Source organism: Hesperophylax consimilis, chromosome 9, assembly GCF_061612785.1.
Source record: "Hesperophylax consimilis isolate HC1 chromosome 9, BYU_Hcon_1.0, whole genome shotgun sequence".
Classification (NCBI taxonomy): domain Eukaryota; kingdom Metazoa; phylum Arthropoda; class Insecta; order Trichoptera; family Limnephilidae; genus Hesperophylax; species Hesperophylax consimilis.
Window position 1 is genome coordinate 25,992,919 of NC_142844.1, and position 26,916 is coordinate 26,019,834.

Genomic DNA, 26,916 nt, shown 5'->3' on the forward strand with positions numbered 1-26,916 from the left:
TGATTTTATAGCCAACCATTTAACATAAGTTCTGGGTATATTAAAAAAAATGCATTCATAATTTTTGGCATTTATCGTCGATATCCGGCTTGCCTGGTAGATTATTACACGCCGATTCAGCTTTGAAATAGTTAAGCTGACCTTAAGCCCGGTTTAAGATCATTTTAACAATAACTATACTTTTATGTGAGTACCTACCGCGCAAGAGTTTCAACTGCTTCCAACCGTCTGCAGGCCAGTGAGACTATGGCATCCCGAATTGAGATATGCTCTGAGGCTAAAGGTAGTGGAATGGGAAGGAGATGTGGGAAGAAGAAAGTTCCTGGCTATTCAGATATGGTCGCCAAAGACCGCTAAATCCATTTGATGTAACGTTTCTGAATGGCGGTCTTTTATCAGGGTGTTACTGAAAGTATCTTCCATTCAGGAAAGTTTGTTATTTTTAATGAATAAATGATAAAAATAACACAAATCAATCGAGTGTTATATAATTTCTTCGAATTCGTAGCCAAGGATTGTAAGTATTCAAGCCGGACATCAATGCTGTGGTATTAAGTCAAGTTCTTCACTTTTTAGGCCTTATGCGCAGCTTAATATTTACACTACAATTATAAGTAAGTGTGTAATTTAGTGACGCAAAATAGATTCAGAGATAACTAAGCATCAATGGAACTACACATAAGACTACATGTTTTAAATAATCAGTCTCAAATTTATACCATCTTTCCTGTAAAATTATGCCAACTTCACTTAAAATTTACAATGCAGGTAATAACTTATTGACACACGTAAAGAAATGACCTTCCAAGATAAGTGGTTTTCTGACACCTGTAACTTCAGATGATGAAGAACCGTTTACAATTCGATTTACTCTCAACACAATATAAGCGTAACACATCCAAAGTTCCAAACTGAAAAGCTTCAGACAGGAACAAACATTTTTACCAATTCTTAAAATATTTCAAAGAATTCTACATTTGTTTACATAAATAACATTTTTAAAAGGTTGTGATCGATTATCTTCACGAATCTAATCTGTACGTCGATATGATGAAAATAAAGTTTTTGAGGCTTCTTCACGGAAGAGAAGAAACATTATTATTATCGTCTCACGTCTGTCATACTTTTAGTCATAGAGTTATTACCTGTCATAGTTATTACCTGCGTATACTTACCGTTTTTCTAACTCTGGGATCAATTCATCTTCTGCTGTTCATTGAAATCTTAGAATTTATCATTGGCATACTATGCATAATTAATTATTACTTTCTATAAATACGCAGAGGCCTTCTTACAGAAACTGTTTTATTTCGTGTGAATTATCAAAAAAAATCAATTCAACAACTATAAATTATATGATAAGACTCTTAACGTCGTTAATTATTACCGTAGATTTTTTTAAAGTGATATTTATCTTAGAGTCTTCGCAAGTTTTTAGGTAAACGAACCAACCTGCAAGATTAGTTCTATGTGGAATTAAAAATTCCCATCGTTTCAACTAAAAGCGTTGTCCGTTGGTACAAATGAGCTACAAACTTGAATGTTGGAATGTCTTCATTCGAATGTGCTCCCAAATCGGCGTCTTTAGCTCACGTTGACTCTGTGATATATTATTTCGGTTTTGATAGCCTGTGTATAATTTCTTGCACGGAATTTACGAAGCGTAGTTCCAGTAAGGCTCAGGCATCAAAACAGGTAGTTAATTGCCTCGAGCATAAATCGTATAAAATCGGAGCACTATTTTGATGGGAAGATAAGTCATCGTCTACCGTTTTAATTTCACATTTGACTTGGGCACTATAAAAATGGTCCAGACACTTAAACAAAATCGTTAATGCGTCTCTGATGATAATACGCGATGGAGCTTCCACGGATTCTGCTCGAACTGGACTTTTACATTTGCATTTCATTAGCATACGTACACATGATTTGATCTCTGTCAGATGGACGATTTTTTGTCACGTTTGCTCTAATTTCTCCATATTCATAAGCTTGGTGGTGTTCCCGCGTGGGATTTACGCAATTTATTTAATTCTTCACGGTTTTATTGACAGGTATTTAATGACACAGTGTTATGGATTTTCTTGATTTACGATTATTTGTACAAGTCGTAACTACGCATTATCTTCCTACACGATTTAATTAAAACCCCTGAAAAGGCAGCGTGTGTGAATTGATCAAGCATCAGTATGAGTTTAGTAGCCATTAAGGCACCTGTTTCGAAAATATTATCATCATCATATTGGTATTCATATAATTCCATAATTACAGCGAAGTGATTGAGTTTATTATTATTGATAAGCTAATGTTGTTTTATTTTTGTTTCAGGAAAAACCCCATAAATGTACTCTCTGCGCCAAGTCTTTTCCCACCCCCGGCGACCTCAAGTCTCACATGTACGTGCACAGCGGTTCCTGGCCCCACAAATGCCACATCTGCTCGCGAGGATTCTCTAAGCATACCAACCTCAAGAACCACCTCTTCCTCCACACAGGTATGTCAAACAACTATGTATTTTAGTGGTTGTGAAACGGCAAACTATTTATGGTTATGTCACTCGATGCTTTACATTATATACAGATTATATGTTATAGTGTATTAGGGAAGCTAAACGCTTCCTCCCTCCCTTCCTCCTAGCATTGCGAGGTGGTGTGAGTGGAAGAGCACGGAATATCATTTAATTTTATGCAATCTGTCACATTGATAGCTGATAGCCGCGTGACCACGGCAGCTCCCTAATTCATCTGATCCCCTCTCCTGGAAAGGGGGTAGAATCATTTTCAAATATCGCTCGGCTAGCAGATCTCGGTAGATCATCTAGGCCACGCCCACACATATAACATATTATCTGTCTCGTGTGACATAGATGTATGGAATTGTACGTACGGTGATATAGACCACGCCCAAAAAACTTTGAGAGTATTCCGTGATATAATAATAAAACACGGTTTTCCTTATGTTGGATAACTCAATGTCACATTCCCTCTTTGTTGCTTGGAGATATGGTTCTATATACCACTTCTTTCTCCACCGAGGTATGTCAATTAACCAAATACATCTGTTGTTGCGAAAGATCAAACTATTAAAATACGGTTGTTCTTCTATTGGGTAACTCTGAATATTGATTCTGTAATAATAAGTCAAATAATTGCCCTCGGTGTTTCGAAGAGAAGATAGCGAGCGGCAGATAAAGTTGGAAAAAACAGATTACCAATTTACGATAACCCACACCGATAAAACAAGAATTACAAGTTATCAATTTTCGAAGCTTCAGTAAACAAGAGGAATGCGGTGCGATGTCTTCATTGAAATACGAGTTGCGGTATTGATGGAAACAATTACGGAAACTTGGAATAGTATCGAAGCTCCGGGAAATTTATTCAATCAAAGCCACAGAAACGGGTATCTGTCCAGAGTGGGATCGGCGGGGTCCTAAACGGGAGACGTCCAACACTCCGTCGCGCTTCAAAAACGGAATTTTCCGCATAATTGGCATTAACCAAGAGCGGAACTTTCCTGTCCCCCGCGCAATTGTAATGAAACTGCTAATCAAGGGACAAAATGGCTTGAACAAAGAAGCACAGCTCCAATTTATAGTTCGAAAGATGTATAATAATGTTCAACAACAGCGCAATTCCCTAATCAAATCCATTATATTGACTAAACCAGATCACAACTTCCATCAACACCGTATTCTTAACAAAATAACGTATGATAATAAATTATTATAAGCAATAATTAGTCGCCTGTAATTTCAATACAAATTGAAAATATCTCACGAGTAAAAATAACAGTCGCTTCTTTACAGGTGAAAAAATATAATAAGCAGTAATTATTGGTTGAACTACTAGTACATTTTGAATTATTTGGCGTATTGGAAATAAGCCGACATGGCTCAGTTTCCAGAGCGTCTGACCGGACATCAGAAGGCGCGGGTTCAATTCCCGTCGGCGGCATTAGGTACTACAAGTTGTAAGGCGATGCCATACGTAGTAATGCAAAATCATGTGTTTTTGTTTTGAAAATTTGGTGGCCTAGAAATTGGGTCTTTTTATAAGCCCAGAAAAAAATAATGTATAAGGCCTATGAAAACTGCTTTAAAGTTCAAAATCTCCTACTTAGGAACCCATTTTCGGTAATGATTTTATTGTATAATGTGGCAAATTAAGTTATTTATAAAATGATCGAAAAAAAATTAAATATTTATGCCTGAACATCCACAAAATAAAATAAAAGGCACTTTTTGGCCATGTTTGTTTTCTTGCATAAATCAAAACAGGCGGATGGTGTTAAGCGGGAATTTAAACCTTATCGCTATCTACGTAAGGGTTGTTATTGATAGCGGCTCAATTTTAAATATTTCACGACGTAGTGCATCGCCTTAAGTGAAAAGTAAAAAACAGTTACATTATACGTTTGGTAGGTGTAATATAAGTAGATAAATGATATACTTTACACAGAAATATGGGTTATTTTATGATAGCATCAAACACCTGCATTGAGTATCTTCTGCCAATAGATTTGATCTATGACTATTGACAGTGTTCGCAACGATCTCCAACTAAAACAGTAAATTGAGCACGATGCAATTCATTATGACAGCGGATATTGAATCCAATGTCTACGGAAACGTCCGAGCATCGGCCCGCGAGGTCAGGCTGTAATGGAGTTTAATAAACGAGTACTTAGGGGCTATAACTCTCTGCGCAGCACGCGAGCGCAACCGTTCCCGACGCGGACTCCACTGCGCACTGGATGCAGACTGAGCTTTTACCTGCTTCTAAACTCTGTTGCTTTTTTTTAAATTACGTTTTATTCCATAATTCCATTTGCACCTTGGGTGTTAGGAGCACATATTTGGTAATTCATTCACACGCTAACCATAAACTCCACACCAAAGTGGATCATTATTGTTTTTCAGTATTTATTTCTCTAATAATTACATTCTTTAAATTTCCGTATCATTCCATAAGCACATTGGTACAAAAATACATTTAAAATAAAACATTCACCTTACACTCCATAACAAAACACACAATCAAACATACATATCTGTGATGTGCGTTAGTTATTCCTGCATTCACAGTGGAAAACGAGTATTGATAGTTTTTAAGAATCTCTTCAAATTATGCTAATCCGGTTAAAAACGGGATTGCAGGCCGTTTCCTGATCGAATTTCAGTAAATTCATCATAATATCGGAACACTTGTTCAAGCACCTCCTTTTTTCTTGAGTTTTGTTAATACGAAAACCTATTAATTCATTCGTTTTTATATAAGGGCCTGCAATCCCGTTTTTAACCGTGTTACAAATAACATGGAAAGATTCTTAAAAATTATCAATTTTTAATCAGTAATTTTTCTCCGTGTCAAATCCGGTTCAATGAACTTAAATTTTCTTTGAATTTAAGAGTCATTTTCCAAATTCGAACTGACTGTTAAAAGAATTCAGACAATCGATAAAGTTCCTATCTATAAAATAATATTTTTAACGGAAAATTATTTAAATTCTATTTTTCAAAATTGGATCTGATTGTCGAGAATTCAAACTATCCCGTGATTTTCACGGTTCTGCACTAGTTGATGATAATAATTGTAGAATATCTTTCACAACAAAAAAACATTTTTAATTTCCGTAACGTTCTGTTGGCAAATTTGAATAAATACAAACTAACGGTATTTTCTTCACATGCTAACCTTAAAATATCATTGCTTTAAATTGAAACTTTAGGATAGTATCTATAAATACACATTTTGGTGCATAATTCATTCACATCCTAACCAATCAACTGTACAATTTTGATATTAGTCTAATTAACAGCGTCATATGCGCTAATTTCAGTTTAATAAACTATGCGTGTTTAAATAATAAAAAAATCTTGTCAGAGGGGTTTTATCTCCGTATTGGTTTCATAAATTAATATTGCTATCTGGTAGATTCCGAACTTGGTTTAACGACGGTCGTCAAAGTTTCACAAGCTATTTAATGCTAAACATATTGCTCTGCTACCAAAGACTACATCTGGAAGACAGAAGTTAAAATAATATTTATAGCGCAGGAGTATGAACAAGTGCCTACCAACTAGATCATATAAAACTTCGATCGACGTACAGCAAATTAATGTTGGGTTAAGATGAGATTTGATTGCTTTGTAATTATTTGTTTTATCTACGCCCTTAGGATTTTTACATAAAACAGGTCCTTACATTAAATTACTGAAATACAAAATAATAGTTTTATTGACAGCAATATGAACGGCATAAGCAATTAAAAATGTCAATATTAAGAATAACATAACATAAAGCAAATAATATAATATAAAAATAAGAAAGAAACAAAATTGATAAACGTACTAATACATACTTACCTGCCTACAGAAAATAGAAAAATCGACATTAAAAGTTAGTTACCGATTATATATTATATAAATGAAACAAAATTTTAAAATTTTGAAAACGGAATAAATGCAAATACTAACGGAACTGAATTTATCGCGACTGGGGATTGAATGAAAAAGTTTGTATCCGACGAATAAACAAAGAACAACTCTGGAAATCACGTGTTACGATTTGGTACTCTGAACGTTATTAGCCTTGTTAAGTCAGGTGCATCCATTGAGTCATTAACTAATAATAATGTTCTTTATCATATCATGGAAATTTTACCAACATTTAGCCAAAATTGTAACCGCCAATTTGCTTTTGAAGAACTTCGCCAGGTCAGTTTTTATCTCTCCTATCACAATTTCTGAAATTAAATATTTTTGTTGAGATGTTGCCTATTACCTGCTGGCTGTTGTATATCCCATGGAGATTTTTTCAAAATTTAAACAAAATAAAGCAAGTATTTTAAGTATTACAGCTAATAATCGTTCCTGCCAATGTTATGAACTGAACAAACACGATTTGGTAGATTGGAAATTAAAATTAGTGAAGTTGTGTTCTTTCTCTAATGCCCTTTTGTGATTCTATAAAAATTAAACCAAAATAAAAGAAGAGTATTTAATGAAAAAAAAATGATTTAACTATCGATCTTCTTGTAAGTAAGAAATCCTTCAAATAGGTCTGTGTCTCCTGAACAAACATGATTTTATGGATCGGTAGTTTTACATTGTGACTGACAAAAATCTGCATAGTTCTTGTACTCGTACGACCATAAGAGTCGTGTAAGAGTCCTGGCAAGATTGGTGACAAAACTATATTCTTTAGAAGTTGTAGCTTTCCATTTGTATAGTAAGTATATGTTTATATATATATAGTAATATTATAAAAACATAAATATTGAAAGTTATGGATAATTTGCACACGGGCAGACTCGAGGCTCTAACCGCAAAAAGGGTTTCATGTTTATTTCAGCTATTCCTTAAGTGTGCCCATTAAAATTATACTTGGATCTGTGTTCTGTAAACTGAACATTAAAGTAGGTAATGATCCGTTTCCGGAGCACGATTGGTAACTGTATCGAAAGATATTACTTTATCATTTATTTAATTTATATCAAAGGACCATAAAAATAATTTAATGTCACAATTATAAGAAAATAATTGAATTCCAAACAAGTACAAGAAAATACGAAAAAATAGTTTTTAAAATAAAAATAATTGTGAAAATATTAAATGAATACAAACTCTAGAAGTACATTAAATTAAAAAATACATAAGGTAAGATTATATTATAATATTTAAGGCATTACAGTTCTTGAGTTTATTAGGGGTACAAATGTATATCTGGTTTAGTGATTAAAATGTCAAATGTCTTAAAATCCAGTGCAATTTTTCAAATTTAATTTTTTGAAGTGTATAGCAATACCTTCTCAAACCTCAAATAATACATGTTTTTTTCCCATCCTCAACATGTTAAATACCAATTACCAATACGTCTAATCATGTTGACACCTACAGCTCTCCGTTTTTTCACTAATCATTTATTAGCAATTTATAATCATTCAATAAAAATGCAATAAATATGTGACATGTTTAGGTGATGGGAATCTTTATTTACTATTTCTTAAAATATTTGCATACAATACATCATTTACACGTGCAATCAAACGAAAGAAAAAAAAAGTTAAATGAGACTCCAAATTTTCATCGCGCACATTTCTCACGTAAAAAAGTTGTTACTATAAATCAAGCGGTTTTGGCATGACGTAATATCCTCCTGGCAAATTAAAAAGAAATAATCACGTCCATTAATTAACAATTAAGACGTTGATCCGCTTGTATCGAGTCACGCCATGCGACAGACAGGAGCGCAGAAGAACACGGTAGAGGATTCATTTGCAGCCATTGAATCTCCTCGTTGGCCGTTAGTTGTACAGCCAATCTCTGTATGTATTGACTTTCTGGCTTCTATTTTTTCTGGTAATTAACTTATTGAAGCTATCTGGATCGGACTCGTAATGAGCGAGGGGACACGATACTTAAATCTTCCTCTGTCCATTCGCTAAAAATGCCGCGTGGCTAGCACACAACTTTCTGTTTTCTGCTCTCCCGATCCCTTTACTTACTTAGATTATTAAAAATCCATTTTAAAAACAATTTTTGTGTCGTGTAAATTAAAATGCCTGGTTATTTTTTTTTATTTGTCATAAAAGCTTTCCAAAATAGTGTAAACGATTTTTAATAACTTTATTTTATTTCAAAATCAAAATCGCAATAACATAGTCCCTCCTTCTACTAAAAAATTATAATGTGACAACTTTTGGTTGAAAGTTGTAACCTTAAAATAATAAATTCCTGCAGCCAACTTTTCGCCTATGAAAATATTTCAACGCATAACAAGAGCGAAACCCGAAAAACGAGTTTTATGATTTGAATGAAAACATTGTTTTATTTTATTTTTATTTAAACTCTTAATTGTTTTCGTCCTAGCTGCCTAATTGATAATGGAGATCACAAAGTCATTCTGGATACAAGCTCTAGCTACTGCTCTCGTTCCAGTTTTAATTATTATCACAAGTCTGGTCCAATGTACGTCCTCTTTCCTTAATCACTTCTCTTAATCAACGGTAACGTCTTGGACAGCGGCGCAATGGGGATATAGTATGGACAGCGATGGAAGGAAATAAAGATATAGCTACCGTGAGACAGGTGATTCTTGCAGGAGACAGTAAAACGTGACTATGTCACAATAAATCATTTAATGAAATAACTATCAATTTATTTTTCTAAAATTGTGCATTGTGTCTATTTTATTTTCGTTTTTTTTCTATTAAAAGTGACAAAATCGTGGCAAATTCTATATTGTACAAAGAGTCTATATTTTACAAATGTTAAAATGAAATTCCAATTTTTTATATACATCTGACTTCCTCCGTGGTCGAGGGGTCAGACTCTCGATTAACAATCCGGAGGTCACGGGTTCCAAGCCCGGCGTGACCCAAATATATATTAATTAATTTGTTTTTTTCATACTTTATTTATGTAAAAATAACATATAGTATATTTGGGACACGTTCTAGTTTCCAGTATGGTAGAATACTCTCATTATCGCCCTGGTGTAAGATCACCATTTAGAATTGAAATGTTGCTTGAAATGGCTTTGGACGTGTTTGGTGACCAGATCTGAATACTTCCTCGCTTTCTCCTTCCCCTCCCTACTAGCTTCAGCATCAACATACAAAAAATAAAATAAAAATCTATCTCAACATAAATGTCTTGCTCTAAAGTGAGTCCGTTGGTGTATCTATGTAACTTTAAAATAATGCTGAATGTTTAAATTGAATGTACCAATCTTTTGATATTGTTTTCAGTACCAGGATGACATAAATATTATCACGAAAATTTTTTTGTCAATTTTTCACAATTTGTTTTTAAGTTCAGGGTATATACCAGGAATACATAATCACTTAACGCATCATTTTCCCAATATTTTATACTGAATAGTTGTGCTTATTCACCCACCTTTTATTATCAGAAACTTGTTAATTAATTATTTAGCGGAATTAGTTTTTCCTATATACAGGTACAGTGCTACTGAAAACCATTAAAATCCTGTCTATGTTATTATTTGTGCCATCAAAATGACAGTATCTATGCAGAGTCTAGCGGGCTACCGTATTTTGCCTACGCCACTAATAAAGATGTACCATACGTATCTCGGGGCCCCTGTTAATGGTCCCGACGTGTCCAGCTATCGGCTCCTCCCGACAAAGAAGAAGAAAAACATCGGCCAGAAGATAATAAAAAGATAACAACCATTTCGATATGATTGTACAACAAACCAGTTTGATTAAAAAAACTTTTCATTCCGTCGCGGAAATGCGAAATATATATGAAATATATATTTCATAATTTATTCTACATATTTATATATGTAGAATAATGTTCTCGGTTTACCCGCGTAACGTAGTCCTTAAAGGGACTTTTTAATTCCTGACGTTTCGGACAGATCTCATTGTCGATCTGCAGAGGCCTTATGTCTTGAATTTTGTCTCAAACTGAACGCTTTTGCTTGTCTGTTCGGTCCAGAAGTCAAGATATAAGGCTTCTGTATTCGTAATATATTTTGTATTCTGTACTAAAGATGTAGGTATTTTAAGCCATAAAAACAACACTCACAAATAGAACAAGTAAAATGACAAATCTCTCAAAAAATAAATACTATTTTGTCATGTTTAATTTTTTGTATGTTTTGTAATGAGTATTTTTTTGCTTGGTGCCAAGTGCTTTATTAAAAGCTGGTGTGGTTGGGATCGGCCCAGGGGTAGGAATGAGCTACATATGATAGATGTGGTTGGTCGATGGGGCGGGGCGGACGTGATATATTACAAGTTGCAATTAAAGTTTTTTTATGTATGAAAATATTTTTTCGCTAGTGCTTCTGCTGCTTCTAGTGGAATTTTAATCAAACCCCAATCCTTTTCCATCCTTTTGGACGTGGTGTGTTAATGAACTCCGGTCGATACAGATCAAAACCATTCATCAAACTCCTTTTTAGCTCCTTTTAGTTTTATACACAGGTTTTAAATTATCTTACAAATTACCTTAAAATTGGAAGGAGATGATTTAAAAATTATTCACGTTAATTTAGTAGGAACGCTCATCAAGATGACACTTCAACAAAATTATCCTTTTGAATTCTTCGTCCACGACTTGTATTTTTACACGCAGGTGATATGTTAATTTACAATTACCGTAAAATTCTTTACACGTGATTTTTAAAATGACCAGAAGTTACCAAAGAGGTTGCATTTAAAAAAAATTATCCTTCATGTTCATTTTCGAAGAATCTTTATATTTAATTTTCTGACTTGAGTATTTCGAGTAGTGGCACACTACGTGATAAAGGACCATTTTAATACAAATTTAAAAACAAAGCGCTAAGGATTACTATTTTTTATGATACCTTGAATTTTCCATAAAAATTGTAAAAGTGTCCGTTTTCTAATGTGAAACCGCCTTGTTCGTTTGAACTTCTTATTCGCATTTTTTTTATATAACAGTATCCACTTGCTTGAAGAGAGTTTTAAAAAAGAATTGTCATTGAGATTTGGATAAATAAATTAATTTATTATTTGAAAATTAAAAAAAGTTCCATAAAATATACAATTTATAATTAAGTAGGATGGTATTTAAGTATCTACTAAAAAAATCTTGTGATTTCAGAGGAAGTTTTGATTGTGTTTATTAATGTAGGCGATGCACTAGGTGGTGTAATATTTTGAATCAAGCCGCTATCAATAACACCCCTTACATAGATGGCAATAAGGTTTAAATTCCCACTTAACACCATCCGCCTGTTTTGATTTATGCAAGAAAAAAACATGGCCAAAAAGTGCCTTTTATTTTATTTTGATGATGTTCAGGCATAAATATTTAATTTTTTTTCGATCATTTTATAAATAACTTAATTTTCCATATTATACAATAAAATCATAACTGAAAATGGGTTCGTAAGTAGGAGATTTTGAACTTTAAAGCAGTATTCATAGGCCTTATACATTATTTTTTTCTGGGATTATAAAAGACTTATCTAAAAAATACTCGGTTATTTCAAAGGTCAAGATTTATTCTACTCGCAGTATTTAATTAAAGCATCTGAAACATTTCTAGACGACCAAATTTTCAAACCAAAAACACATGATTTTGCATTACTACGTAGTACATCGCCTTAAGAGAAAATTATAAAAAAAAACTAAATTACTAGTTAAAAACGGCCGTTCGTAGATAGAGTAAAATGGTATCGCTTACTTAGGTGAAATAGCGAAATGAACCTCAGCGTTCGTTGAGAAGTAGCCCACTTCATAAGTAGATATTTAAAGATGGACGTAAACTTTGCGTCGCTAAGGCAAGGCAAAACACAAAGATTAACATAGTGTGATGTCTGCCAGTTGTACAGGACTGTCCTCGCCCGTTCCTCTATTCAGCGGCCGGGTTGCGTTGCATTCATCGCCCGCATTTTTGAAAGATCGCTACCATTAAAATAAGACATAATTTCATATTACACCGTCGCACGCAGCTTCTGCGGCAGCAGTTGGCAATAGCCGCAGCGGATCGCGTGGTCCGCGCTCTCCCTTGGTCGTTTTGGTCTTTCTTTTTCTCAATCAGCGGCGGTCCGGGCTGGCGCGGTCACGCGATGCCCGCTCACCGCGTCATTCCTCGACTCAGGTTCTGGAATACAAACGGTGACAATTTACGGACCCCGCCTTGCATGGGTTAAGAACATTTGTCCCCATTTTTAATGGCACCAAATGAGATTTCTGGAATTTCATAATTTTTCCCAACAACAATTTCACGCAAATTCTGATACATTAACCACTTTTTCAGCATTGCTTTTAGTTTAGTCGTGCATTTTGATTTGCTTTTTGTTGCTTGTTTTGTGACGGAGGACTTAGCCAGCCGAAGAATTGAACAAATTATGCCTGAGTAGGACCCAAAAGCGATATCAACTCAGCCACCGACCGGTCGGTTGTTTTTCTGATTCTGATCAATGTAATAAAAATGTGTAAATTTAATATTTTCTTTCATAATCATTGATCTTAAACCGCACATTCCGAAATGGTTCCAAGTGGCTACAACGTCATTATGACATAGAAAACGCCAACGTCTGGTAAGGCAGCTGTCACCAATGTCATCCGGCGTAACTTCAACGCTGCCGAATTCATGATTCAAATGTCGTTTTAGCGACAAATATAAAATAACACTTTTTAAATCGATATTGAAAATTTATTCGTCAACATAAAAATAGTATAAAAATACCAAATTCATCATAAAAACAGTGAAAATACTTTATTTCTTTGTTCTGTGAAAAAAATTATCTTTCTCAACAAGTTGAAACCTGCTCATTGAAACATAAAAATCAATAACCACATTCATAAGATGTAGGTATATATTGTACTCATGTCTAAAGCATTATTGCAATCAATGTAATTATATCCACAAATTAATCAAGTGAAAAGGATATTATTTTCTCTTTGTTGGCGAGTCCTGAGACGTATCGACAATTAAGACCCAATGCCGGGGAATTACACAGTTGTTCTATGTAAATCAGTTCTGCCCCTCGTTTATTTGCTCCCCCCGACTCCCACTTGTACCTGCGGAAGGTGCCAGCGAAGTACTCACTGAGGGCAGAGATAGAAGGTAGAAGTAAGAAAGAAACGTGCATCTCGTCTTGAACGCAGAGTGTATTCATTGGTTAAACTTGTTATATAATTGAAAATTTTCTACATTTTTTCTGTCAATATTTCTATACCAACTAAAGTAAGTTAAATATATTTGGGAAACACTTTCCCCCTGACGTTCCAGCTTTTTTATGTATAACTTCTTTTGTCGCCCTTGGGTGGCAAAACCGACTCTTGCGTAGCAAGCGTGGCGAGACGGGACGACGCTCTTGCACGGAACGACGCCTCATTCGGCCAGCCTCTTGATTCGTCGGCTCTTTTCACAACTATAAAAGTCATATTTGCTTATATTCTAACTAAACTTAGCAATGGATCTTTTCTAACTGTTGAAGAATTTTTAATTTGTTATTTATTATTATTATTGTTATTAATTTCTGAATTATTAAATATATATAAATAGTTATTAAATTTCATGCAAAGCATCATTTCTCTTCTCATGCAATCATGTGGTATCTTAAACAAGACAACGGCCGAAGTTTTCAGGCTGGTATAAATCATAGTATTTCAAGAGAAATGGGCTATCAATAGTATTAATGCACTATATTTTAACGAGGTATTTAAATATTTTAACAGCGTTAGATTTTTGGACTAAACTATTCATTTCCTTAAGTAAGTCCATAAGGTGCATGAACCTCGGATAAGTTCCACGGGTTTGCATATACTCGTATATCCTCAGGTCAGAGGATTTGTCTCGATTTGTTCCGCCATATTTACGTCTTTAGTTTGTTACGAGTTCATACACCACTAGCTTACTCTAACTTATTCTAACATACGTGCGCATAACAATATTTAAATAGTTCGAGTGGTTTAAATTGACCAATGTTTACTTTTTTCACACATTTGGGTTTCGTGACATATTTCTCGATTTTTCAAGTTTCTGTGACAATAATACATATATATTACTCTTTCTTTAAAAATCATTTGAAAACATCGTGTTCTGAATAATCCCGATAATGCAAAAGCGGATACCTAAGTTCTCATATGCACATGGTTTTGATTGAGTAGATATATAGATATGTTCAGCTTAATTTGCTATTTGTTCGTATAAAATAAGTATATATTTCATTTGAATCATTCAAGAGCTAATTCAATTCGCCATTTAATTTATCTCAATTCCCAGCTAGATAATGCCTAATCACCCAATTTCCCTCAGTATCCCACACTATTTCTGATCTATGTTATAAAGTACGGCATCAATCGAGATAGTTCACTAATCACTTCTCCGATCTCCCCCGCGAATGTAGAAATTAAAATCGCAAGTAATTAATCTTCGGCAATTATCACGCGAGTGGTCCGGGTCCGTGGAACACCATTCTGTGAAGTGCCAACTCAATCAGCGACGGAATAGGTGTTCACCGCTTTATCCCCTGATGGGTTGACTTGAAGCATACGCATGACAAGTGCAATAAAGTGCCTCGCCAGGTACCCGTCTACCTACCCGTGTTCCTACCCATCCACATGGAAAGTGTGAACATTATTGCATGCCCTCGGCGGAAACACCCAAGACCAATTATTACCTCCACCCAAACCAGAAGAACTAATCTGAAAGAACTCACATGAAAAAGAACACTCACCAGAAGCGGTAAATTCATTCATTAATCGATTCCAATCTTCCTGTTGATGCTTTGCTTTTTTGGTTCGGTGTCAGTTGATTTCGAGGAATTCTAGCATCTGCTGATACGGTTGGAGTCAGGATTTCGATTCTTGCATTTCATATGACGTCCGCAGACTCGATAACGATATCTTTCAATATGAATATACAGCTGCAATTCGGAGTAGCCTGGGAGGTGGAAAGAAAACGCGCCTGTCAGTCGTTGGAGTTTTTTTTCTCACAAAGATGTATGTGGCGAGGAGATGTTAATAAACAAATAGTTTTTTTCAAGAACGAACGTACTTCGCAATATAATACATATAATAAAAACTGACTTTTACTCTCCTTTCTATGATACAAAAAAGCAGTTCATGAAGAGAAAACTTATTAATTTAAACTAATAAAATAACAATAAATAAATCAACCTCCCCCTTAAAGGGGTGGTAAGGTCCTTGTCCCTGCTCGAAAACAGGCGACTTTTTATCAGCGTTATATTTCTTTTTATATTTGAAGAATATTATGAATGATTTTGTTTTGTCCCATTATATTATTCCAACTATTAATGTGATTTTGAACAAAGTATTTTTTTATTATTGTCTGCTGAAATTTATTTATTATCATTACTAGTGTATAAACACTAATCCATCATCCACATCAATAAATGTTACTAATTCCTACAATTCAAGTACTGATAGTCTAGAGCCGTTTTTACAATGTGGTTTAGTTAAAACAAATTAGAGTTGATCTAGTGCGCCTTGAATGAGTACTTAATTGTCACTTACAACAGGGTGGGATATCGGTGGACATCCTCAACTATATATTTTCTATGGCGCTAATTCAGAGTCAACATGTCCAGAGGCAGGAGAGCTTATAAAATAATTTACTTCATATTAAAAACGTTATGCACTTTTTACCCCATAAATAATAAAATTTAATGATTTTTTTAAAAATATTATTTGTCAGTGACTGCACCGCTGACATTAGCAGGAAATGTGTGGCGAGGTATTTTAAAAAATAAATATCAAAAATAATTATTATTGTTTTATTTACAACATAGCTGCAAGCACTTCGTTCGTGATAGCGAGCTGACAGACGAAAATAATATGATGTATAGTTCCTCTTATAGTTGGTTCGCAACGGCAATCACACACGGGCCATGGTGGACTGTCCCCATAACTCAGTGGACTCCGAATGCTCAAAGTTATTGCGCTTTCTGTCTGAAACAGAGCATCCGCTAAAGTCCGTTCCGCAACCGACCAACTGACACAACCACTTCCAGCAAAACAAAGGCGGCGTACCGCAAGGATCAGACCCTGGCCCTAATCTAATTTTAAAAGCAGTAATATTTCTAAAGTGCTTTGCTAGGTGCCTAGTGACTGATTTTATAAGTGGGAGTGTTCAGTAAGGCTTTAACAGATTTGCGATGGGGGAGTATTGTAAATCTCGAAGATACCCTGACGCCGATAGCACCGAGGCATAAACTATGCGCGCCTGCTTATTTTAAAATCGCTATGCAAATTGTGAAGGAATCGCTGAAAGTCAGTCGCATATCTCTCAGTACATCTGGAGCAGCCTTATTGTGTACTTTGCATGCAGGGAAGATAAGAAATGAGAAATCCGTGCGAAGTATTGATTAGATTCCGATCATAATCGTGCATCTTAAAGCAATACTAAGTATATTAGATTTTAATTGCAGGCGTTGCTACCTACCTCTAAGCAATAAATCGTGAGAACACAATAAAAGCTGTTACGTGAAAATTTGGATTTAAAAACTAAACGTGAAAGCAGTACTACTCATAACAAGTAACAAGTGAATAATTCACCAATAGAGGCAATCTCGTCTCATCAAGTACGTGACGATTGCTCCTTATTAAAAGTCACAGTTATGTTATTTGGAGACGACGAACAATTCGAAATGGCTTAACAAACAAACAGTGTATTCGATATTCGCCTCGTCACGGTCAAGTTCCTGCTCCCCAAATATTTGGTTTCACGAAGAATCAGAGAATGGGCTCGCTTTCAAAAGTAGGCTCAGATAGTTCACGAGTATCGCCGGAATGATTGAACGCCGTATTAAGTTACCTTTGTGTATCAGAAAATGATGAATGTTTAAAATTCGATTCAGGGCACATGATTAGTGGCCGTGATTAATGATATTTTAATGAATTAAAAGATAAACTGACCCGTAAAGGGACAGAGTAATCTCTGCCAAATCCAGTTTGGTGTTGGCCGTCGGGGTATTTATTTGCGCGCTTTCGAGACATTGGACAGCCGAATCGTGACAGCTGTTCGAAACGTCGATAAAGCTCGTCCTTCATTAATTGGCCGATTAATTTTGCGGACGGTGCCTCTCGCCTCATATACCACGTTTTTTAATTACCACTTCTGGTCGGGTCCTTTACGGAGTTTTTTTTTAAATTTTAATTTGAATTCTCAGTGGCGATAAAGGCGATGGAAGATTCGGCGATAGACTGGGCGTTATGGGTAATGGGCACCAAGCAATGGGCATACTCCTGAAGTGCATTGTCATAGCCGATAATCGAAACGGGGTCGGCCCGCCTTTGTGCGACCACTTCTCCAGGCGTACTCTCGTTCAGATTTTAATTATAAAATTTCATAGAATCCATAACGACAAGCGCTATAGCGAAAGACGACCGGGAATCCTTGGTAACGGCACGGGGGCAAACTACGGGATTTTTTATCTGAGAGCGATGAACATTATGATATGCGTTTTTAACACAATAAACATCTTATAAAAAACTAGGAAACTACCTACACACATAATATTTCAATAGTTACTTTAAAATATGTCAGATAAAGAAGTCCATCTTTCAAAATTGAAACTTTTCTGCGTAACTATTGGCTTCAAGTCTCTCGCCTCTACTAATGCTGACGGTCTCCGGTTTAGTGGTTACAATCCTTGTCTTCGAAACCAGAGGTTGTGGGTTGTAATCCCAGCACGTGCACAAGTAAATTTTATTTGATTAATTTGTGTAAGGTATTAATTTATTTTATTTTATAATATTTGCGATACATCCCACTGTGCAGATACTTTCATAATCGCACCAACTAGCTTCATCCTTACAACTAGGGTTTCAAATCCCGCTGGATTGCGGGACAGAATTTAGAAATCCCGCAGGTTGTGCGAGCTTTTATCAAGTTGAAATAACACCGACATTTTGTCAACTATTTGGAATCAATCAACTTTAGTACTAGTAATATTATGAAAAAGATTTACCAATTTTTTTACGAAAACTTTGATAGAAAAATTATATAGTAAATAAACAAATACCATGGAGAGTCATGTAACCCATGAGCGAATGTGTATTTGTGCACAAAAGTGGAAAACACTATCAACTAAATGGCTTGTTCGCCATTTCCTGATTGGCTGGTCTATCAATTTGACCGTCTGTAAAAATGTATTTGCTAAATGCAGAAGATACCTAAATTTACAACATCAATAAAAATTCCATTAAGTCAGTCAGTTCGTTTAGAACATATTAATTACTGAGCAATATTTAATAAAACGATCACTACAACTGCGACTGTCTTACGGTAGTGAACTGCGCTCCTTTGTACTGACGTCCAATAATTGGTTATATTCCTCTCATCTGCAGCCTCTCTGGCTCCGCAATCCCTGGACCACCCATCCATCCAAGATCAGTAATGTTATTTAAAGCTTATTTGAGTAATACCGTTATTCGTTACAGCCACCGATTGATTGATGAAAGCAATGAGCAAGGAATAAACCATTTACTTTTTTGGTTGCTGAATGAAATTATCCGAGTCGATTATTGGAAGCTGAGCTCATTATCTCGGCTCGTATGGACCAGCGGACCGTTTACAGATGCAGGAGAGACTAGTTTTACTAAGTGCCTATTTCCTGAATTAAACAGTAGTTTATTCAGAGAATGAAGGGCACCTAACCTAACCTAACTCTGGCCGTAATTATGGATAAGCCAGACACTTAAACAAATTGATATTCATTAGCTTTGTAATGAGTATCCAGAATGATTTTCCAATACTAATTCATAAATTTTGACACTGGCTACTAGTAGGTACTTAATAAGTTGTGTCATGACAACACTAGATAAAAGTCAATATTATCGTGGATACGATTTTCATCAATAAATCAAAGTTTTCAAATAACTTTACCTGCGCTATGTAAACTTTATGCTATTATTGGTTATATGATAAATCAACATATCGACAATTCAACACACCTTTAAAAAGTGATATAAAGTCATTAGAAACGATGAAAAATAAATGTTTAAACCTAACCTAACCTAACCTACTAAACCCAGTTGATAAAGTTTTTGTTTTATCACTTTCCACGACTTTATATAACTTTTTAAAGATGTGATGAATTATCATTTTGATGATTTATCCGGTCACCGCTATTATTATCACACCTTCTAATTTTGGCTGTCTGTGTGTTAGTTAGTCCAGCTTGAAATCCGGTTCAAAGAACTGAAATTCGTTTTGAATTTAAGTGTCAGTTTTAAATTTGGAACTGATTGCTAACTTATAATATAAAATTTTAATGCATTTTTTTAAAAATTGGAACCGATTATCGAATCGATTTAGTTATCTTATGTGTCTGCTCTATTTGTAATTTTAAAAAAACTTTATATTTACATAGAAACCACAAATTAAAGATGCGATGATCGAGGTACCTAGTAGATACTACCTACCTATAATAAAATATTTTAACTATCAATTTTAAAATTTTAACTGATTTATCAAGAATGCAGACACTTTGCAAAGCACTTCAGAAATATTACTGCTTTTAAAATTAGACTAAGGCCCGTGTCTGATCCTTGCAGTACGACATAATTTTCCACGAGTTCCCGATAGTTATTAACAAAACATTTAAACATAATCCAGTTTGGTGATAAAGCAGTTAACGTAAAACGTTTAAATTTTAATTTTGAAAATTCATATTGTGGGATTAACGTTCTTATTTTGTATCAAATGCTGCTTATAAACTGGGCGAAATTTCCGGGAGCCGAGCCACGAATTACGGGAAACAAACGAAACAACCGCAAACGGCGCGACACACTGCTTGCAGTAACTGTGTACCTCTCCCGTAATTCGTGGCCTGGCTCGCAGAAATGTTTCTCCAGTTTATACACACCCTAAGGCTGCATATAAATAGTACAAAATCCACGAATTGCTGTAAAGGAACTAACCAACCGCGAGAGTTTTCCTGTTGATACGCCCGAAGACACTACTCAATATTTAATATATACATCGAATGCTAGTCGACTAATACGTGATGTTTTTCGTTTTTTATGCACCTTTTTATTTGATACATTATTTTCCTAAGTTCGAAAAGCTAAGACGGTGTAAATACCGTTTACCAAATGATTTACGTAAATTATTACGAATCTTATTTTGAATCAAATGGAAAAATTAGAATCGCCCAGAATAAGTTGCTTTCAAAGAGGTTGTTTTCCAAGAAACATGTCGTCGTCATAAATTCCAATTATCGATACGTAAATAAAAAGCGAACTAAATCTAGTTGGCCACAGTTTTTATTAACGCCAAAAGTAAATTATCGGTAAACTCTGTCATCTACCGATTCCCAAATGAGATAAGAGTGAAATTCTTGCACTGGAACCCATTTTAGGAAATATATTACTTCGACAATAAGTACATTAAATAATTTATTTGGCTATTTTTGTAGCTGTATAAAAGATTGTGTTTTGAGTAAATAAAACTTCGGATAACATATAAAAAAACTGTTAGTACGGTAATAATTGTTTTAAAGATCTAATTTTATAATCTTTCAAAAATCCATTCCTCTTTGTCGGAATCCTTTTATGTCCGAAAATATAGGTTTTATACCAAATTTGATTTTCTCTTATTTAATAATTCAAAACCAAAATTTCCTCGGAAATTTAAAGATTTGTAAGTAGGTAAGCACTTAAACGCTTACCGACCTATAAACCTGACATAAATGATGTAATATTGTTTTTTAAATTTTGAATAAGGAATAATCCAATTTGTGGAAAGAAACTTCAGGTTATTATTGAAAAAATGCTCATCAGAAAGTCATTTCATATTTTAAAAATGTATTGTTTATTGAAAATTAGAATGGCTACCATCTTGAATCTGAAGCGGAGCGTATAAATAAATTTATATACATACCAAATGCAAAACGATCAAGTAAAAGCAAGACTTCGCTTCGCACAGTAAAAATCATCTGCAATTAACTAATTTTTAGGCAAATACAAGATTGATTATTTTGTTTTAATATAAAAAAAAAATAAATATATATATATGTTCTGTTTCAAAATAAAAACAGTAATAACTACTACAGTAGTAATCTACTACATAAATATGTACCTATATCTAAAATCAAAAGTTTTGTAAAAATTTTCGCACAGTATATTTTTGTATTTTGCTGGTGGTTTTATTATGGTAGCAGCAATATATTATTTGTCAACTTGCCAACATTATCACCTATGAGATCGTATTGAAATCCATACCTGCCTCACGCCGGCTTTGTATGACATTTCGATGTAACTCGCTATCTAATGAGCTGGACACGATATTTGTCTTTTTTCAAAGCCTCACGAACTCCTGTCGTCGATATAAAAATCTCGCTCAGAGCCGCGAATTTAATCAATGGGATTCCTCACCTCCTTTTCGGCAATAAATTAAATCGAGAAGATTGGAAGCTGGCTCCTGTAGCTATCGTCCTGGCGAAGGCGTGGAATATCCTTCGAGACGTACTGGAAACATTAATTTATTTATATTTCAATTTTATCCCGACTGTGGCGTGCAAGGAAGTCGTGCAAAGGAGTGATTTAAAGTAAATGAACATGAATACTAAAAGGTATTACACGTTACACCCGGACTCCACAATATCGGATATCCTAACCAACAATATTCAAAGACTGAATTAAATTAATGTTTGTATGGTTTAACCTTCGTGTGGTAAGGATTGATTTTGTTTTGGAATATAATCGGAAACGTGTGGATTATGGTAGCGTGAGAAAAATCTCCGAGTGGGTACGAGAGTATCTCCGGTTTCGAGATGTTGCGGTACAGTGGTGCGTGTGGCTGAATGATCTCCTTGATCTCTCCAGGATGTAATAATTCGTGAATTACTGTAAATTATAAGCAGACGGACCTTGTTCTTTGTGTTTTTTAAATTTTAAAATCAAAAAACGAACATTTTGTGTTCATATTGAAGATATATTAAGGAACATGTAACGGTTTTAAAACTGGTCACGGAAGGAGTACATTTTGATCTTAAAATTAGGTATTATTAGGTATATGATTTAAATTCTCACGAATTATAAAAATAAAAGAAATTTCCTGTCACTTTCAAAATTAGAACTGACGTATCAAGAATTCAGACAAGCTGCAAAGTACCTTCCTACAATTTAATGTTTTTTACAAAATCATTTTAAAACTATATTTAAACATAACTTTGCCTTGTATATGATCCTGTTTTTTTACGTAATTAGTAACAAGTCAGATTTCGTAATTTTTCAGGGGTCTTCGCTTTTCAGTTCTACAAACTAGATTAACTAACACGATTTTTCCATTTTTTTAAGGGCTGCGCTAGTATCAGCTACCGTAAAAGTTGAGTTAAGTCATCTTGACTTAACGTTACTGAAATATTCACAAAATAGTTGATTTATATCATAAAGAAAAGGAGATATCGAAATACGAATCATAGAGAGTGAACACTAATATTTAAAAAAAAAAGTAATTTTCAAGCTATTTAATAAAACCCGACTCTTTTAAAATATAAAAAAAATCTCTCGACAAATGCATATGTTGCATTTATAAATTACACTGCGAATTTTTTCATACGAATAACATTTTAAATAACAGAAAATAATGTTTTTTAAATAACTCTCGGAGCATACTTTTAAATTTTTTTCCACCGGGTGGATTTCATATAATTGCCGTTTCGGCTCTACAAAAGCCAATTTTCATCTTAAAAAATAGCATATATTTTTTAAGAACCTAAAAACTTTGCATTCATATATGTTATAAACAGATAGAAATTCTAAATGTGGGAGCTTAAACCTATTTTAAACTTTGCTGGAAAATTGGTTAAGCCAATTAATCAATCTGATAATATACATGACACAAAAAAAATCACAAGATTATTCGTGGAATAAAAGTAGTAAAAAGGTAAACTGATGGTGAGAGTACAATGTGCATCATAATTTTCTCATGTTTTATCTAATTTTCTCATGAATTATCTTCGAAATTGATAGACGTACACAATACACATCCTTCCACATGATCGAACAATGTCCCGTTCGTGTTTAAATTTTTATGGAAATCAACATTTACATAACACCGGAAGCTCCAAACATCTCAGTCAAGAAATGTTTTAAAGTTTGTTGTTTTAGCTTGTTAAGGAACTCCCGGACACACGAACCGGTCTACGTGAATCAGAAATAGAATATTCTCAAGCCTTATTCATATAAAATAACTCACGGATTACAACATAAAGATGCTACTTTTAGTAAAACCTAATTTAGTATTTGGGAATCCAATTTAATTTTTAGATAGTATAACTCATTTTTTATTACTTTTTCACTTAGCTATCACGGAATAGAGTAAATAAATATCTGGTATACTGCTTTTGGTCACGCAAGGCAAAAACATATCGGGTAGTAATAAAGAGCGTGATATTTCTATTATCTTATTAGGTACATCTTATATTACAGATATATCAACACTTTTACAATTATAACTATTGCATATTTAAAAAAACTGATTAGGATAGCAGCAATTGAAAGATGACAAATTTATTGACAAATTATTATATCGATATAAGGACTTCTTGGACTAAAAAACCTAAAAGGGGTGTACTATGTATAATAAGGCAACCTAGTAAGCGTTCAAATATGGTTTGAAAGGGAAAAATATGGTTTGAGAGAAAAAAACGATATTATTTAAGCGAAATGGTGAAAATATTTAATAAAACACGGCTCGTTTGAAATCGAGCAAAAATCTCTAGACAAATGCTTTAGTTGCATTTAAAGATACACTGTGATTTTTTTCATGCCTATAATATATTAAATAAAATAAAATAACGTATTATAATAAAACAAATAAAAAACTTTATTCCACTTAATTTTATTTTGACCGTAACCGGTTTCAGCTCGTCAAAGCCATCGTCAGACTGGTACACAAAATTCTTAGTCTACGGTTTATATACACAACATATGGGGGAGGGGGGAGAGGGGTAGTTTATAGGGTTTTAATCAATTTTATTTGTTACTAAGTCGTTTAAGTTTGTTGATTTTCTAAATATTTGGTAATTCCAGTAAGCTAATTACCTTGGGTTTGTAGCTCATTTCAATATTTATTAGGGAAACAACCTCACAGGTAATATGCATTATTAATGACCTAATTTTACTGTCAAATCATTATTTATGATGGGATTATATTTGCTTTTTGAAAAGATACATGTTTACATTTGAGAAATTATTATAAGAATTAAGAAAGTAGGGACTTAGCAACTGATACTAATAGCTTATTAATTACAAAGTTACTTATTGAAGGGGTACATGTTTACATTGAAGTAGGGATGGTCTAACCTAACTACATATTTTAATGTCGAAGTTATTCTCGAAGAGCGGAGACTTGGCAAATGATTCTAATTGTTTATTCATTACAAAGTTAGGGTCTATTTTATTAATTAAGCGAGTATACTCGAGTATTATAATGGAATTCCACCACGAATTATCGGTCTCAAAAATAGAAATAATAAAATAACGTGTTTTTAATATTTTTCGGAACTTACTTTTGCGATTTTTTTCCATCGAGGGAATTTCATGTTCCCTAATAAATAAATCGGTAAAAATTCAGAAGAAGATAATACTGATAAATCTATATGAAACATAAATCAGCACAAGACACAGAAAAATAAAAAGGTAACGGTATCTGTCTTACTGCGACAACGCCTTTAACCACTCGGTCATTTAAACCTAATTATTAAACTTCATTTTTGTCGATCTTATATGTCAAATTCAGAATTTAAATATTATCTTGCATCTAATTTTTCCAAAATTTTCTTCTATAAATCTTTTTGAATGATTACAAAGTTCTAATAAATTTTTTTGTAACTTATATAGTGTCTCGGATAAACACATCCGATTTTTTTATAACACTTGTTCAAAGATTGATAATTATTAATAATCAAAATTTCTACCGAAACTCTTTTGTCAGTATTTAATTTAGACAAAGCGTGTAAGAAATTTTCAATACTACAGATGTTTAAAGAAAAATAGTTAAATTAATTTATTATACCAAGCACATTCAAAAACCTACCTCTATCTAGAAATAAATTATTTTAACAACCTTCTTTTAAATCCAAAAATTCATTAGTTTCAGCTTAATTTCAAAACATACCTAAAACTACTGCAAATCTGTTATTATTTTTTTTTAAATCCTAGTTTTCCGTTTTGCAAAAATTTTTATAATATTTTATTATTACTTACTCACATGACTTTATATAATTGACCTATAATCTTCTCACAAAACACTAGAGCCTTATCCGTTTATGGTGAGGAAATAGTATTTTAATTTTTCTTTATAACACTGTAAGAAATGTAAAAATTTTATGTATTGTACAAAATACAAAAATTAAAAGGTACTGCATTAATTCCTACAAGATATGCTTTCGTAAAGTTTACAAAGTACAATAATATGTTTTTTAACTTATTTAATTGTAAGTAGAACAACTATTTCTTTACTGAACAAATTAACTACTTGTAAACAGTTTTTTCGTTAATCAATTCATTGCAAACAACTTTTCTTTCATTCACAGTGAACTCTTATTTATCTTACAATATTTTACGCTAAAGAATTTGATCACCTTCGATTAGAACAAAATTATTCCGTCAAAACAATTTCCAAATACATACTCGATTTTCTCTTGGTAATCTTTCGCATCTCAATACTAATTATTCTGAATTGGCCTTTTTCCTCAGACTTGTGAATACTTTGAATAATTCGTTGTATGAAATGAAAAAATGAGGTGATTTTTTTTTACATCATTGTCAAGAGGTTTCATTTACAGAGTAACAACTTGACTTTTATTGATATGCTTGTCATAAACATTCAATAAAATTTATATGACATCGCTTGTCTTGCGTGTATGTTCCAGATAACCATCATGACAGTACATTTAACGTTATCCTATTTACGACTATTTGCCTGGTAATCTGGTAATAACGTACTTGAACTATTAAGAGAGAATCAGATCATAATAATCAGTTTATTTTCATCTGATATGTGATTTAGACTGGAAACGAATGTAATTAAATAAGTTTCCAACATTGATACTGTCAATACAAGTAAAAAAAAAACCTTTATGAATATTTGTAGTTAACATGTACGAGAAGCTTTTTACAAATAAGCTGCCACAGCGATCATAAAACTGATATCTTCTACCAACAACGAGAAAACATTATGACTTTAAATGTTAACTCGGGCCTTTCAAATACTTTTTTAAGTATTACTTAAAATGAGAATGTGAACTTAAGAGCGTTCGTTATATTATTGAATTTAATAACAAGTAAGAAAATTTAAGTACATCGACGTGTAAAGGTTCTTTCAAATGAGAAATAAGCTCTCGTTAAATAAATATTCAAATACAAAACGTTTGTTCAGCGTAAAATCAACTACATTCCAGGTTTAAGGAGGTGCAACAGGAG

The 26,916-nt window shown here is 33.6% G+C and overlaps 1 protein-coding gene across 1 annotated transcript in view; it reads left to right on the forward strand.

The window, feature by feature from the left end:
- The window catches only part of LOC149421134 (uncharacterized), a 214,478-nt gene that overhangs the window by 134,078 nt on the left and 53,484 nt on the right, over positions 1-26,916 (forward strand). Inside the window, exon 6 of the mRNA XM_089635380.1 lies at positions 2,329-2,494. Within this exon, the coding sequence (XP_089491506.1) occupies positions 2,329-2,494 (166 nt within the window). The remainder of the gene's footprint in view (positions 1-2,328; positions 2,495-26,916) is intronic.